Source organism: Melozone crissalis, unplaced genomic scaffold (genome assembly GCF_028551555.1).
Source record: "Melozone crissalis strain CALT ecotype California unplaced genomic scaffold, PUWL_Pcris_2 ptg000034l_1, whole genome shotgun sequence".
Classification (NCBI taxonomy): domain Eukaryota; kingdom Metazoa; phylum Chordata; class Aves; order Passeriformes; family Passerellidae; genus Melozone; species Melozone crissalis.
The window spans coordinates 16,680,386-16,696,719 of record NW_026535812.1 but is presented as its reverse complement, the minus strand read 5'-3'; the positions used below and the strand labels follow the sequence as shown (position 1 = coordinate 16,696,719).

Below are 16,334 nucleotides of genomic sequence, written 5' to 3'. Positions count from 1 at the left end.
TGAAATATAACTTGAAGGAAATGCTTCTGTTTGCCCTTAATTAATTTTTAAATGATATGCAAGAATCTTTCAAATATTCCCAAGTTTTGCTTGCAAATATTTACCATGGGGAAAAAGAAGAAAAACAAAAAACCAACTTGTCTTGGGTTTTACCTTCCTCTCTGGTAACGCTCCTTGTCTGAGCACTGGAAATGTCAAAACTGCATTACTATTCTACATGCTGAAATGCAATTGTATGTGCATGTCAGAAGTGAACTCACTTTCTCCAATACTTGACAAAAGAAACTAAACAAAAAAATTCCAACCAACTAGCCCAGCAACACAGCACCATGTAGGCCTAAAGTAAATTCACACCTTCAAGCCAAACCAATTTAGAAATCCTAGACATCCACAGAGAACACATAAGAAAAACTAAGGTCTGTTTCAGAAATAGCACTCACAATTTCTGCAGACCTCCCTGCTGCACAAGTGCTTCCTGGTTTCTCTTCTGCCTCCATAGCATCACTGAAATAAAACAGAAATGAAAAATGCATCACTTGCAACAAGTCAGGAACTGTAATTATGGCTGAACATTGTCCTGAAGGAGTAGCCTGGGATTTGGAGATGATGACTGGAAAAGAGGACTTTGATAGAACAAGGGCTGATCATCTGGAGCTTACTGCTGAGCAGAAAACTCCCCCTCCACTCAATTTTGAACTTGAAGACAAAGGCCTGGAAAAACCCTATTCTCTTATTCCACCTACAGAGACAAAAAATGAAGATGCTTGCAGGGAATGAACAGACACAGGTGAGAAAACAAGGTCAACAAACAAGTCATCAAGGACAATTATATCCTCCCCTAGAAGCCTTGTGCTTGTCACTATTAGCATGGATCCTAGAGTGCTGACAAGGAAATTAAACATATTAAGCTGTTGTTAGCACCTTGTTCTAATGCTTCACAGGCTGACATAAATTACTCTGTGTCTTTCCTTTTATTTCCCTGGAAAAAAAGAGAGGAAGAGGAAAATGCTTGCCGTGACTGTGTCACTTTAAAGTATAAAGCATTTATACTTTATTCAAAAGTATAAATACTCAGCTCCATAGTTGGATAAACCCCTATACTCAACCAGCTTGGATCTATGTGGGATTCCCCACCACACACTATCAAAGAGTGCTGGGAGCAGGTTGTGCACAGACATGAGAGCTCTGGTGAAAGTACCAGTAAGCATTCTATGGTGATTACACAGCAGGTGGAGAATAAACTTCTTCCATGCTGCCCCTAAGCTGGGCAGCAACCTTAGCACAGATTGGCCAGTTCTCCTGTAAGTCACCAAAAGAAGAAATAAAGATGATAGAATGGTTAGGGCCAATTTGGATTTTTCTAAACACCAGCTTCCTGCAGTTAAAATTTGTGATACTGACAATATTTTTAAAAACTCAAAGTAGATTTGAAGTAGCTCTTCTGAACTGCAAGTACAGAAGGGTCTGTTGACACCACAGTACCATCTGAGCTCACTCTTCCCATAAGCTGTTATGTGAAACCAAACTTGCACATAGCTGTCATGAGCTTTTTCCCTGAACTCCCCCCCCTTCCTTAGCTCTGCAAGTTGCTGCCAAGACCACATAGAATCAGCATTCCCAAGCAACTCATGCTGCAGCTTAATGAATTACTGCTCATTAGCTGAACCCCAGTATAACAGCTCTGTGCTTATCTCAACTGCAAAGAAAAATCCCCTTAAAAAACCAGTAGATTTTGGTAATACACAATTTTGTTTTGAGCAAATAGCACGTCTTGCCTATACTTAAGTAAGGGGGAGTAACTTGACAGCTTGTAAAAAGCATCCACGCATGGAATATGAGGCTGCCTTAGAGCAGGACTGGAGCCAAAGAACTCCACCACCTCTCAAGTCAATCTCCTCACCTGTCTTTCTCTGATCCAGGAACAGTGCCAGTGTTGGTGGATCCAGGCACAGAGGCAATGGGAGTTCCAACCGTGCGCAGATTCTGGATGACAGAAGACAGGAACTGCTGGCTCGCGCTTTCATACAGGTCAAAGCAAATTTGGTAGGCCATGAGAAGGTTATCATCCTTCACCAATTTTTCCAAGATGTCACTCACAGCCTGTGGGTCATCCAGGAATATCAGGCACTGAGCAGGAGAAAGGGAAGAACAGAAAAAAAAATAGGAGAAGACATTAGATACCTCAGAATGAGAAAGCAGAATTACCCAAGGCTGCACTCCAACACCCTCATCTGCTGCTCCACAGAACATTCCCTCCAAAGAAAGAAAACTTTCCTCTCTTTCAGTGAAGACAATAGAAAACTCAGAAGAGTTTTCACAGAAAAACAAGACTTGTCCTACTGGACACAGAAATTCACAAGCACATTGAAGAAGCACCAGTCATTCCGTAGGGATGTCTCAACTGAAATGAAACAGGCATAATACTGAGTCATGTGTACATGGCATACCAAGACTGGCAAAGATCTGAGAGCATCTGAGTAACTTCACAGCTGGTTGTCTAAACACTTTCAGACAATGGCTTACCAAAAAACAAAGCACTGGAAATGTTCTTGTGAGGAATAAATAAAATTCCAAGCTGTGAACCTACCATCTGATACTCCCTACACAGGCTTGAAAATATTCTGTCAGAGTTGTCTGTCCTCAAACTGCCTTTGAACGGATTTCTTTCTCTATAAATTGACCAAATATGTAATCTTTACATCTGTTTTTCAAGTTGGTCTCACTCTGATATATGTTAGAAGCACACAACCAGGAAAATATATTTCATTTAACTGAATAAAAGACAAAGAACATGTAGATGTCATGCCAAATATACCTACAAAAGTACAACTTTTTATTATCCTTAAAGATGACTTTAAAAAGTTTACCTGGCACACATTGATGAAGTCTGGTTTCTCCAGATTCATGTAGATTTTAACTAGAACTCTCAAGACTTTGTTACGAAACTGTTTATTCTGCATCAAAGACATACAGAGCTTCAAGCTGTAGGCCAGCATCCCAGGAACATCATTCTGCAATAAAATTTGGGGATATCAAACATCAGACTGACAAGAAGGATTTAGAGAGGAAAATAAAGCAACACTTTTTCTATTTTAAAAAGCAGACCAAATGTGCATATATATCTTCAGTTTCCTTTCCTATTTTCAGGAAAGTTTATATACAGGTGTATTGCAGTTTAAAGAAAAAACACTATCAAAATCATGCAGGACTAATATTTAATTCAAAAGTTAAAACATACAAAATATTAACTTAAAAGTACAATACCTATCTTCCCTTCACCCTTCTTGTTCAAACAATCAGTTCTGAATGCAGTGAAAATCACTGCACTAACATAAAATGCCAGCAAAGCAAACCATGCACCAAGAAAAGATCAAGTTTGAGAAGCTGATTTGGTTACTAGACCTCAGAAAGGTAATTAAAAATGAGGGATTTATAATGGACAAGTTATTAATTGCATAGGACAACAAAGAGAATAATGAAAGCAAGATGGATGCCTTATGATTATCACTCATACACAGAAATGGGAAACATCCAAACATACAGAAAAGTTGTAAACTGAAAAACAGTAAAATTTAAAGGATTCAAGCTATGTGTCTGGCATATGATTGAGATACTGCAGCATAACAAAATTGCACACAACTGCTGAGCTGCTGCAGATGACTACAGGTCTGCTTCTCTTACTGACCCTAACAGTAACATGACTTACCTTAAAGCCTCAGTGAAAGATTTTAAAGCCAAGGTGCACCTTGACATCTTGGAGTCAAGGCAGGCCAAGACTACACACAGTCACTGAAAATTACAGCACTCACCCACCTACTGGAGTTTTTTCTTTTGCTTGCCATTAATAATCACTTATCCAGCCCTAAGGATTCCTTCCCACAGTGAATTACAGCAGTTGATAGACTGTATGGTAAATAAAAGGGCTGTTCTTACATTATACCAGTATTGTATCTCTGCCAGGAGCTGACAGGGAATACCTTAGGAAGAGGGCACATAGCCAAGCTTCCTAGGAATATTGTCCCATAAATTTGTGGCTCAAGGATTTCCTAAAGGTAGGGGGGATCTTCCCACATTTGACATTCCTGAGTGGCTCTGCTTTCCATGAACACACTGAACTGAACACCCCTGAGTTTAATCTTTTGTTCTCTTCATACAAAACAGGGCAAGTTCCACAGCAACATGGATCTTGCACTTGACTTCTGGATCCCTAGCTGGAAAAGCCCAGCTACAGGCACCTCCTGCCTCCTGCACATACCGACTCAAGGATTGTTTTCTCAAAGATGTCCAGCCTGCGTGTCTCCAGAGCAATGCCAATGGCCTGCTTGTACTTGTGGTCATCCAAGCAGCGCTGGAACATTTTGTTCACAATCCCCTCCAGCCTCTCATCCACGGGCTTCTTCTCCCCTTCTGGCAGCTCTGCGTTCTCCACACACTGCTTGGTATAGTGGTCGATGCATTTTGCTGAAGAGATATGAATAAATATGAGGGGAAAAGTCAAGTTCTCAGATTTTTGCAGTTTTGTGCAGGTGAAGAGACCAGCATGTGCATGAACACACTCTAGCAGCAAGTACAGTATGGGAAATTACACATTTGTGTAGTCATATACAGATAATAGTGGAAAACACCTCTCTGATTTTAGTGCTGAAATCAAGTAGGTATTTTAAAAATTAAACCAAGAATATAATCTTTTCTCAATTGTCATGTTAAATAAATGAGAAATCAGCAGTGGGAGACTTCCTAGCTCCACTGCAAACACCAGCTGGGGAGACTGTAGGCCAGCCTAGCTCCATCATATCCTGTAAAATATGATGTAAAAAGCAAGTGACTCCAGCAGACGAGATTTTTAAAAGGCATTCAAATTATACCTGCAGTCAACTGCTGACTTGCCATCTTATTGTGGGTGGATAAACACAACTGTCCCTCTCAATTAAGTGTCCAGCTACACTTAGCAGTCAATTATTTCCAAAGTCATGCTGAAATTGATAACATCAGCAGACAAATGACAGAAAGGATAATAAACAACCAAAGCAATTTTCTTATTAGGAATTCACTATAGAATAAAGGTTAAGAACAGGAAAAGAACTCCAGAACTCCAAAGTCAGCTCCATTACAGAATCCCAAAATATAAGAAAGTACAAATAAACTGGTTAAAATTAACTGCAGCATTGGTTTAAATGAACACAAAGACAGCCAGAAGAGTACAGAGAAAAAAGCTATACCAGGTAAAATTTCAAAGTTACAGCAGCTTTGACAACACAAGAGCTTTTCCTTTGCAGCAATAGTTCTTTACCAATGATCGTCTCCACATATTCCGAGTTGTCGTTGACATTGAAGAGGTCACCAGCTCCCAGGGCATAGTTCAGGGACTCCTCAAAGGCTCCCAGGTGGTAAAAAACTTTGGAAGCAACCAGAGCAGCAAACTGGCGGCTCCGAAAACCTTCGTCTTCATAGAGAACTTCACTGCAGAGGAGCGAGAGAAGAGCATCAGCTCTGTGCGCTCAGAACTCCTTAAGGCCACATGACTCAAGTACAAGCTTGACTGAACTTGCATCTTTGGGACCACAGCTCCAACCCCACAACCACAAACATTGGGGCTTTCTAGGAAATATGGAGCTACATGCTATATTAACCATTGTCAAGAAACCAGAACTACATCGACTTCATATCTCATGTTCTTTTTAAGCAGTATTAAGTGTCTTCTCTTACATTTTGTCCACTGACTCAGAGATTTCTGCCCAGAAGTCATTGACAACAGCATTCAACTTGTGAAGAGCAAACTCCTAAAAAAAAAAAAAAGTGAAGTTATATTATATTAAAAATGCATTTATCATTTTCCCCAGAAAAAATGAAGTAAGTTGCAGCATAAATATCATCAACACTGACCCATTTCAACAGCAAATTCTATTTTAAAAGATCTTTGCAAGCATTCACTAATCTTTGCAAGTCTTTTGCAAATAAAGAGCTGTTCACATCACAGGTAAGAGAACTCTAGCATTCCTTTCCATGGCCTCTCTCTGATGAATGCCTGGCTGATGTGTCTGATAGACAAAATTGTGACAATCTTTGTGCAGCACATGGATTCAACTAGTGGTCCACAGCAGCCAACTCTATTTATCTATATGGACACAGTACTTCAGATTATAAACAAACCACAATCAGCCCACTTGCAATCAGCTCACAGCAAAATCAGGGATCCTTCAGATCCAGTACTACCTATGTGTGCAGCCAAGAAAAACAATTAGGGAATTACAAATATTGAAAAGTGCATGTTCCATAACACACCACCACTCTTGAGTGTTGGTGTTCTGTGGATTCATACCCTCTGTGCACTGGAAAGTTTCTGTTGCTGTTTTCTTCTTGTTGTACTATTACTGTGATTTTTTTCCAAATGAAAACTGTAACTGTGATTTTGTTCTACATTGATGAAATTATTCTAAAAAACTGAGCTGCTCTTCAGCTTTGAATTTTACATTGCAAAAATGAAGCCTCTGGAACAATTTTAAGTAACAAAGCTCCATTACCAGCAGAGAGAAGGGAGCTTTCATGAATAGAGATTTTTGTATTTGAAGCTCCTGTTTGATCCATGCTTAAAACAAGGAAGTTTTCAATCTGTTATCATTTATTTAAGCCCCTTTTTTTTTTCAGGATAGATACAATTTGGTGCCCACCTGCTGCTGTCCAACCAGAAATTAGTGAGATCAGCTCCTTTTTGATTTTAAGCTCTCCACACAATCCATTTGCTGTTATTTGCTCTCAGATGTAAGAGCTTACCTTGAGCTGTGGCTCTTCTTCATCCAGAAGAGAGATAATTCCAGCTGCAAAACAAGATCATAGTTACTTTTGGTTTCTCTGTATCAGAAGCAAGCTTGTCATTTACTTCAAAACCAACAGAACAGGAAAGAAGGCTGTCTCTGGAATACTGATTTTAAATCTCCAGTATAAAATTTCAAAGATCAGATTCAAGTTTGTATTAAATATAACATAAAATAGCTCAGAATTTATAAGTGAAAATGTACGTTATTTATAAAAGGTGATCCTTCCTAGGGGAAAACAAAGAATTTTTCCATGCCAAGGAAACTGGCCTCATGGATGAGAGATGTACCTCACAGCTTTATGCTTCTGACTGCTGATCCTGTCCCAGAACATTTGTACAGTTACAGAAATACTGTTTAAGTGACATGACTGAGAAGTTCACAGGAGCTAATGTGAAGAACAGGGATAGGTGGTTTCACTGCCAGACTGCAAAGATGCAACAGAAAGGGTTGGAATATGATCTGATCAAAGTCCAACACAATTCACTGCTTTAAGTCTCTAATCTGTTTTACAGCTTGACAACTTCTTTAAATCTGAAAAAACACCTGAAACTGGAAAGGCCAGCAAGCCTTTGGAGGGCTGAACTAGGCTCCCAAAAGGTCTTGACAAATCTAAAAGAAGCATGTGCAGGTCCAAATCAAAATGTACAAATATAGAATCTGAACAGGACAGAGGCTTAGGATAAAATATGATCAATAATATCATTTGGCTGCAGTGGGAGGCAGAGAACCCAAACCTCACACAGATGTGTAAGTGAGAGCAGTTCTTGGCAGATCCATGGGGCACCTTCCCTTCCCTTGGCACCCACTGGGCAGAGCCTGTGCCCAGGGCTGTGCACCACGTGTGAGTCAGGAGCAAACCAGGGTGCTGGGAACAGGAGTTCTGGCAGGCAGCTCCTCAAGGGGGGCTGGAGGCTCCTCACTGGTTCCTCTACAGACACCTGGGAAGGGTGCAGCATTCAGGGCAGCTGCCAGCAGGAAGGGAATACTCTGATCTTCGTGTCAGATATTAACAGGAAGAGTAACATCAAGCATTAGTGAAGCCTCAAAGAATGAGGTCTGATCTGAAAAGTTTTCTCACAAGAACCATTTATTCCTTTCCCTCATGAAGTTGCAGATCCTCCATTATCAGGTATTGTTTTTAAAGACCAGGTTAGACACACATTCATCAGTAACAGGAACTGAAGGAACACCAACGTGGCTCTTAGGCAAAGAAGGCAGATTCAGCAGCCATCCCACTTCCACCTCCTCCCAGCTGTTTCCTGCATCTCTGCACCAAATGTTCGCTTTGGGTTTTTATTATTATTATTATTTAAAATAAGTCCCTGCATTTACTTGGTCTGTCAGGAGAATGCAATCTCCCTCCTACACACCACCTACATACTCGCTGCCACATACCATTTTCACATTTTTAAAATGCCTCTAAAATTAATTCCTACTTCTCCTCAATAAAAATAAAGACTTCAACAAAGCAAAGGGTTCAGGAAGAGAAAGCTCCCTGGACGCTGTCACTCTCTGCACTGTTTTTCTCGCCAAGCCACAACCAGCCGCATGTTAATTCCAGGCCTGAGTATTTCTGGGAATACTTCCCATGGTTTTTACACTATCAATTCCCACCAGCGGCACAAACACCGCGTAACATCCAACCCCTCACACGCTTCATTATCCCGCATCCTCGGACCGACCCTTCCTGTGCAAGGAACTCCCAGCTCCTTCCTCCTCCTGCCCCCCTCACTCCCGCTGCGCTCCCGAGCGCGCTCCGCTCTCGCACCCAAACTGCGCCGTTCGCCCCGAGCAGCGGAACCCGCCCGCTCCCGCCGCGGGACCCCGGGAGACACCGGCGGGAGACGGACACGGCACCGGGCTGCAGGAGCCGCTCGTGCCGGACCGCCGGGCACCGGGGTGGGCTCCTTCTGCCGTCCGGGGATGTTCGGGGTGGGGGAGCCCCGGGACGGGCGGCCCCGCGGAGCCGCGGCGGTGCTCAGTCACGGCCCTGACTCAGCGAAACCCCGGCGGACAACGCCGCCCCGCGCCGCTGCCTCACCGGCCGAGGTGATCATGGTGCCGCCCGGCTGCCCTCGGAAGGGAGGTCGCGGAGGTCCGAAGGGTCCGGGGGGGAGGTCGGGTCGGGTCCGGTCCGGCCCAACCGCGGTTCCGCCGCCGCCGCCGCTGCCCGGCCCGGAAGTGCAGCCAAGGGCCTCTTCCGGCGGCTCCGCGCTGCGCCGGGAGAGGTGCCCGTGCGATCGCCTGCGCGGGACGGCGGAGGAACAGGCAGGCAGGAGGGGGCAGCCCTGCCGCCGGGGGCCTCGTACCGCCCGCCGCCCCTCACGGACGCCCGGCACCACCGACACTTACCGGGGCTCCCTCACAGCCCCCACGGGCTCCCGCAGACCCCGCACCGCTGCCTGAGCGAGAGCTGCGAGCTCCCCACGAGTCACCCCGCCGGTGCCCGCGTTTGTGCCGTGCCCGGAGAAGCGGCTGCTTCCCCCGCCGGGACAGGCCGGCCGCAGCGGGCGGGCATCGTAAGGGGCACGGCGTGTCCCAGGGCAGTGCGAGGATCAGCGATTTTATCCCATGGGTTTAACGCATGCCGGCCGCCTCTGCGGCACAAGACAGATGGGATACCCAGGCTGAGGGATTTGCAGCAGGGAAAGTCCAGCTCAGGAGCAGCGATGCTACACAAGGGACAGAAGTGCCCAGACCTCGGCAGCATTAATTTCTCCTTGATGCTATTGAATAGGATGAAATACCCTGTGAAGGGCTTGAATTCCTTGAGTATGCATAATGGTATCAGTTAGTGAAAGTTACTAATGAAAGTTCCTAATGAAAGTTTATCAGGCCCCTACCTAAAATGCCAAGAGGGGCTGCCCCGCTTTTGGACAACTGGGAAGATGTCCAGCCTTCTCCATTGCCCCACCTGGGCTGCACTCAGTTCTGATCTTCTGCATTTCAGACACTGGGGTCACTTCCATTCCATCCCAATATCCAGGTTTTTTCAAGCCAAGATAAATACGAGTTAAGCTGTACATAATGCTACTTTAAGAACAGCACCATGGCAAACAGATAAGCCCATTCCAATTTGGAAATTGTGTCTTTATTCAACAAGCATGAAATAGTGCCCTTAAATTATTCAATCAATTAAACATGCAAAACTATCTGTTACACCTCCAAGTGCACAAAGAAAAGCTAAAAAAAAAAGTAATTCAAGTCACTTTTATTCCTCAGTCAAAGAATAATAATACTTTTGGTCAAATATATTCTCACTCACACCCCCTAAGGCCCAGGCAGTTCATCCACTTCCACCAGTCTCTTGCAGGGATAAACTTGCATTATTTACCTAAAAATTACCAGTAAGTAAATCCAGTGGATTTGCAGCACCAAGGGAGGTTTAACTGCCAGTCTGTGCTCTTGGGCCACCTCTTCATTGGAGAATGCTCAGCAGCAAGGGCTAAATGCTGCAAGAGAATAAAGATTGCTCCTGGTGAGTCCTTCTTGGCCCACCTAACCAAGGACTTTACTGGGAAACACAGACCTGTGCAGTGACCTGGGCTGTGCAGGGATGGAGCAGGAGGGAGCCTTAATCTCATCAAGATGCACTGAGTGCTCAGTGCTGAAATGTGGGGCCAGTAACACAGCCACCCACACCAAGTCACTTGGTTACATTTGTGTTTTGCACAGGTCATAAGCACAGAAATCCTGGAGGCTGGAAGAATGGGTCAGTGCCCTCTGTGCAGAGCAGCATCCCCTGCTCCAGGTAAGAGCTAGAGGGATGCCAAAGGCAGAGTGCTGGCCAGAGCTGGCAGGACTCCAGAAACTTCAGCTGCCAGTGGGGGAAAAAGGAGCCAGAGAGAGGACAGACATGCACAGAGGATGCACTTTGGCAACTAACCCAAAGTAGAGGTAGGCAGGTTGAAATTTCTGATCTGAGCTGGAGGAAACTCCTAAAGGAAAGCCAGCCCCAAGCTTGTGCTCAAAATAAAACAAGACCTCTTTTATGTTGCATAAAGAATTTAAAAGATATTCTTAGCATTAGAGTAATATTCCTTGTAAACCAAGGATTTCTAGTTGGTTGTGTTGCCCCACAGGCTACAGGCAACCCTTTGGAACTACTTAAATAGATAATTTTTATATTTTTATGTTTATTTATTAAACAGCCACCTCTTGTGCTGCAGGCCACCTCCGAGATGTGCCACCATGCCTGTGGAGATCTGCCAGGTGAGATGGCCCTCTCTTGTGGCCCCATCTAGCAGCAGCCACCCCTTAGTGCCCACCTGCCACCCCTCCAACCCAGGCATCCCTCAGTCTATGGGCACCAGGACGAGCCAAAGGAATAGATCCTGCTCCCAAAGCCCACTCTGGTCTCGATGCCGGTACCATCAGTAAATATCCTTCGTGTTGCTCTTGCCCCTCAAGCTGGGCTGTTACTGGAATGTTACACTGTTACAGAGCTTACACTTAGTTCCACTGCAGTCTCCAAGCCACTGGTGTTACTTGGTTGAGGCTGTTTTTTTTTTTTTTTTGTTCTGTTTTGGTTTGATTTGGTTTTTGATCACAAAGAGGGTGGGAACTTCCAAGCACCAATAAAGTAGGAAAACAAGGCAGCAGAATCAGTCTGCAAGGGAGGCCAGCCCCAGCAACCTCAGCAGGGAACTTTGCTCAGAATTAGAAAGCATTTCTCATTCTTCAAACAGGTGGCTGCATTTCACACTCAAAGTCCCAAAGTCATATTGCCCAAGATGTGGGGTACACCCTAAAGGGCTTCTCAGTAGCCCAGTGTCCAGCAGCAGCTCCAAATGCCCCTGGGCAGCAGGGAATGGCTCTCTGGCACAGACCCTCTGTGCTGGTGGCAGCTAAAAAAGCGCTGATGAGTTCAGCCAAGCAGCTTTTCCCTGGAGCTGTGGGTCCTTGGAAGAGAGGGCCTGCACCAGCTCCTGCTCCCATTGCTCCAAATCCACTGGGCAGCTCTGGGATGTGGACTCTGTCGGATGCCCAGCAGCTCTAGGTGCCCGTGCCTCCAGCAGCTTCTTCACAGGTTCCATTGGGGGAAAGGCTGGCCAGAGCCACTTCTTCCTCTGGGTCCTGCAGGTCATCTGCAGGGAGCAGAGAGAGGTCAAGGCAGACCTGAATGGAAAACCCCTCTTCCCAGAAAATGCAGCTTAAGATGAAAAAAAAGCATGGGCTGAAACAATTGATATATACTCACAACCTTAGCACAGCTGGTTTTTTCGTTTTGTTTTACAAACTTAACATTGCTTCAACAAATAGAGCAAAGGAGCACAGGGCCTGGCTCCTGGCCTCCTGAAGTCTGAGCAATCTCAAAATAAGTTGCATGGCCACAGGGTGTTGCCTGCCTGGCACTGACAGCAAGATCAGGCACTTCCATTTTCTGACCATGGACAGTGGATCTCACAAGCCTCATATGTCTCACATGTCTCAAAGCTCCATGAACTGGGCATTCATTTCAGTTGTTTTGTCTGACTCTTATGCTCTTTAAGTATTTCATATCTTTTAGAGGCATTTAATAACATCCTTTAAAATCTGGTGAGCCCTGAAGTGGTCAGGCAGTTGGGCTAGATGATTATTGTAGGTCCCTTTCAAGTGAAAATATAACATTCTATTCTAGTCTAGTCTTTCTTTTTACAGTGAAAGAGCTTTCCCTCCTCTTTGTGCTTCATAGTACAAGCTGGATCTCCACAGCACAAGCCTTGTAGCCTCCTGCATGAGGCCCTCCTGCAAAAATAAAGTCACTGCTGGGAAGTGCAAGCCAAAGTGCCAACAATGCACAAAGGCTGAATGCTATGCTATGTGTTAATTTCCTTTAGGATGAGGGAGCCCACAGCTGACTGCCATCTCCTTTCTCTCTGCCAGCCCTAAAAGCAAATGTTTGGGAACACTCCTTCCACCCATGTTTGCAGAAAACATCAAATAATATCAGGGTGTTTCCAATTCATTGATTAGACAGAGTAGTTCTGCTTCCAGACATTCAAACAAAATGCAGCTGAGTTCAGCAGTGCTTCCAGGGATGTATTTGGGCACCAGACTCAGTGTGATTTTGTTTAGACAAGCAAAAGGTCAGAAAACAAGGAAATGACAACAAAGCAGACATATGTGCTGGTTGTCTTCAGGTTTGGGCTAAACCACAGCCAGGGAAGCAAGGTCAGCTGCAGAGCTGGAAGTAGCTGGAAGAGGCTACCAGCAAGGGGCTTGGGCACCAGAACCACCAGGGAATCATGAGGAGCTTCTGACAATCACAACAGAGTACAAGGGAGGGAGCTGGGCATACCTTCATGAATGTTGTTTTCAGCTTTTGCTTTGTAATCTTTTCTCCAGCTCCTCTGGTTCCAAGAAATGCACTGCAGGAAGGATGGCAGCCTCCACCTCTCCCTGTCTTTCATGTCTTCTGAATAAACCAGAGAAGATGAGTTCAGACTGGCAGCAGGTCAGCCCTGCTGCTTCTTCACATCTCCCTCCCTGAGCCTGGCAACAAAACCAGGTCCTAGCAACAAAACCAGATCCACTCCATAAAGCCCACCACTAGAAAGCACAGAGCAAATCCTGGCATCCCTTATTTTTGACTGAAACCTCTCTGCTACCCTGGAAGTTTGTCCCTGATGTCAGTTTGTACTTTGCCACCTTGCTGCCAAAACCAGTCTGGATGTGGCAGCCGAGAGTAAGCAGGAAACCTGGCAGCAGCTCAGCTGGCACACATGGCGAGGCTGGGGACTGACAGACACAGTTAGAGAATTCCCACAGAAGGAAGATTTCCTTTTGCATTGTCACACAGCTTCTACCACATCAACTTGTTTACTGCTCCCTATTAAGCAATTCCTCCCTCCCATGGAGACCTGCTGGACCCCGGGTCTTGCAGCAGCTGAAACTGCTTGCAAATTGCAGGGAGCATGTAGTCAATGTATGGTAATTTTCTAGAAGACAACAAAGTTACTACAGACTTTCCAACCATTTTAGTAAAACACTACAGCAGCCTGTAAAATACTACAGCAGCATAATTTTATATGGTCTCCAACAGCAGCAGTTCAGTATCCCCATTGAAATATCATCCAGCCTTTCACCTCCTAACCAGATAACAAATGATAAACCACTTCAGTGTCCTTCACTTTATGGAACCATTGCGACACTAAAGGGCTCTGTGTCTTTCTGGCAGTCAACAAACAAAAAGCTCCAGTGCACAGCCTGGGGTGCACTGCCTGAAGTGTTCAACTGCCCTTTGGAGGCACAGCTATACTGGGGATCCCTCTGTCCAGGTGGAGATTTTGGAAGGCAAAGCTCCATGAAGTTCCAGAAGCATGGAAAGGAGTTTTCCCTGCCTAAGGTTGAACCCTGAAGGTGATGAGTGTCCTCATTACACACACTGGGGCACTTACATGACTGAGGGCACCAGGCAGAGCATCAGAAGTGAGTGAGCACACACAAACAGGCTGTAACACCCAATCCAGCTCCTGCTCCTCGTTCTCCACAGCCAGCCACAAAAATACATACACTGAGCCAAGCACCAGCAAAGTGCCAAGGCAGAAAAAGGTATGCAGGGATGTTTTTCTGCCTCTGCAGCTGCTGTCCCACCAGACTGCTGCAACCAGAACTGGAGGATTCGCAGGTGTCTGGGAGCACACCAGAAATTCTTGCAGCAGGAACAATGTGAGGAAGACAAAAGCACGTGAAAGGAGAGAAGCTGGAAAGAGCTGTGTGCCTCAGTAGAGAGGTGGCAGAGGACAGCCCTGTGCCCTCACCACCAGCCACCTCAAAGCTCCTCAACATTCAGGTCCAGGCTTCTGGGCTGAGCTGATAGAAAGAAGCACCTGCACTGCAGCAAATCGTCCCTATGTCCCAGGAATCCCAGGAGACCCTGTCAACCCTGTGGTGCTGAGGGCAAGTGGCAGGATCCCTCAAGGTAAAGCCAGCAAAACACCCAAGCCCCTGGAAATCCTGGGGAGCAAGGTAAAAGTGGGAAAAAAATGAAAGAAGGGAGGAGGAAAGGGAAACAGCCCAAGACAAACAGTGCCAAAGATTAAAGTGTTTTATGTGGCAGCTGCGAGAGCAGAGCCTGCCCAGCTGCCCATCACCCTGCACTGACACACAAACCCAACTCCCCTTCCACCCCAGGGCAAATGCTGCTCCTCGGGCCTGGCTGACACCCAGCTTTCATCCTGACATATTGTTCTACATGCAAACAACAACTTGCTTTTGTTACTTATTCATTATGCAAAATCAGCACAAGCATCCTCCTCCTGCAGGAAGGTCAGGCTCTGCTGGCACCCTGTGGCACAGGCCACATCCCAGTCCTGCTTCCCCCAAAACCACACATCCAATAAGCATGGAAGGCCACCGTGTCATGGATGGCCACAATGTCATGGCTGTCAGCTGCCTTATCTCTGTTATCCATGAGTTGCTCTAGTGTTTCCCAAACTGCTGGGAAGTTTGTCTGCCCTGGCTGCCAGGTCTGGGAACCGCACCAGAAAGCGGCAGATCCCACTGGAAAAGCTCTGATCCCATCAGCATGAAAGAGATTGCATTGGGAAAAGGCAGATCGGATTGTGTGTGTGTAAAGATCCCATCAGTAGTGAGTGGTCCAATTCCAATGGGAAAAGCCAGATCTCATTGGGTCAGAGGAAGCTCCCATCAGGAATTGTTAGATCCTAATGGGAAAAACCTGACCGCATTGTAGGGGAGATCAGAACCCATTAGGATGGGGTAGATCCCACCGAGAAGGGGAAGATCCCACAGGAAAACGGAGCAAATCCCACTGTAGAAACCGGGCCCCGGGTGAGGGAGGGAGAGAGGAAGGGTTCCCCGACCCCGGTACCTGCGGGGTGCTGCAGGGCAGCCCGCAGGGCGCGGCAGGCGGCGGCGCGGCAATCGCCGGGGCTGCCCGGGCTGTACCGGGCCGCCTGCACCGTGCCGGGCGCCGGGAAGTGCCGCCGCAGGGCCGCGTCCAGCACCGCCGCGTCCTCTCCGTCCCCGCCGGGCAGCAGGACACCCACGACGGCGGGCGGCGGCCCCGAGGGCAGGCGGCCGCGCACGTCCCGCACCACCTCCCGCAGGCGAGTCCGCGCCCCGCGGTCCCGAGCCGCCCCGCCGCCGCACAGCACCAGCAGCAGCCGCGCTCCCAGCGCCCGGCCCCCGGTGCCCGGCGAGCGCCGCGCCCGGCACCCCGGCACCGGCCTCGGCCCCGGGCACGCTGCGCGCGGCGCCTCGTCGTCCAGGAGGTCGCGGGCGAAGGCGGCCAGCGCGGGCGCCGCGGGGGCCCCCTCCGCCACCTCGGCCACCAGCAGTACTGCCCGCCGGCCGCCCGCCCGCTCCACCAGCGTCCGCAGCTCCTGCAGGTCCGCCGCCGCCATCCCCCGCCGTGCTCCCTGTCCGGTCCGCATCCGCCTGTTCCCCGGCTCCGCACCGCCCACTGGCCCGCACCCGCCCCGGCACCCTGCACCAGCCCGGGGCACCAGCCCCGGCCCCGCGCAGAGCAACACCCCGGGGCAGCGGGGCGAGAGGGTATCAAGGATCCCCCCC

General features: G+C 47.2%; 2 protein-coding genes across 2 annotated transcripts in view; both read right to left on the bottom strand.

Annotated features, from left to right (window-relative positions):
* The window catches only part of PSMD1 (proteasome 26S subunit, non-ATPase 1), a 65,641-nt gene extending 56,641 nt beyond the window's left edge, over positions 1 to 9,000 (bottom strand). The window contains exons 1-8 of the mRNA XM_054282356.1: positions 8,857 to 9,000; positions 6,772 to 6,815; positions 5,707 to 5,780; positions 5,291 to 5,460; positions 4,256 to 4,461; positions 2,868 to 3,011; positions 1,901 to 2,127; positions 441 to 504 (exon numbers count right to left, since the gene is read on the bottom strand). Coding sequence (XP_054138331.1) covers positions 441 to 504; positions 1,901 to 2,127; positions 2,868 to 3,011; positions 4,256 to 4,461; positions 5,291 to 5,460; positions 5,707 to 5,780; positions 6,772 to 6,815; positions 8,857 to 8,872 — 945 coding nt within the window. The 5' untranslated portion in view covers positions 8,873 to 9,000. The remainder of the gene's footprint in view (positions 1 to 440; positions 505 to 1,900; positions 2,128 to 2,867; positions 3,012 to 4,255; positions 4,462 to 5,290; positions 5,461 to 5,706; positions 5,781 to 6,771; positions 6,816 to 8,856) is intronic.
* Positions 9,001 to 11,810: 2,810 nt separating this feature from the next.
* Positions 11,811 to 16,165, bottom strand: CUNH2orf72 (chromosome unknown C2orf72 homolog). The gene is made up of 3 exons (XM_054282365.1): positions 15,631 to 16,165; positions 13,096 to 13,212; positions 11,811 to 11,902 (listed from the first exon to the last, which is right to left on the bottom strand). Exons 1-3 carry the CDS (start codon positions 16,163 to 16,165, stop codon positions 11,811 to 11,813), a joined length of 744 nt encoding a protein of 247 aa, XP_054138340.1.
* Between the last annotated feature and the right edge of the window lie 169 nt (positions 16,166 to 16,334).

What these genes read in the sequence shown, in the direction of transcription:
- CUNH2orf72 (XM_054282365.1), bottom strand. Translation starts at nt 16,165, where the DNA reads ATGGCGGCGGCGGACCTGCAGGAGCTGCGGACGCTGGTGGAGCGGGCG. An exon ending in TGCCCTGCAGCACCCCGCAG is followed by an intron (nt 13,213 to 15,630) that starts GTACCGGGGTCG and finishes TGGTTTATTCAG; the next exon opens with AAGACATGAAAGACAGGGAG. An exon ending in TGAAAACAACATTCATGAAG is followed by an intron (nt 11,903 to 13,095) that starts GTATGCCCAGCT and finishes TGCTCCCTGCAG; the next exon opens with ATGACCTGCAGGACCCAGAG.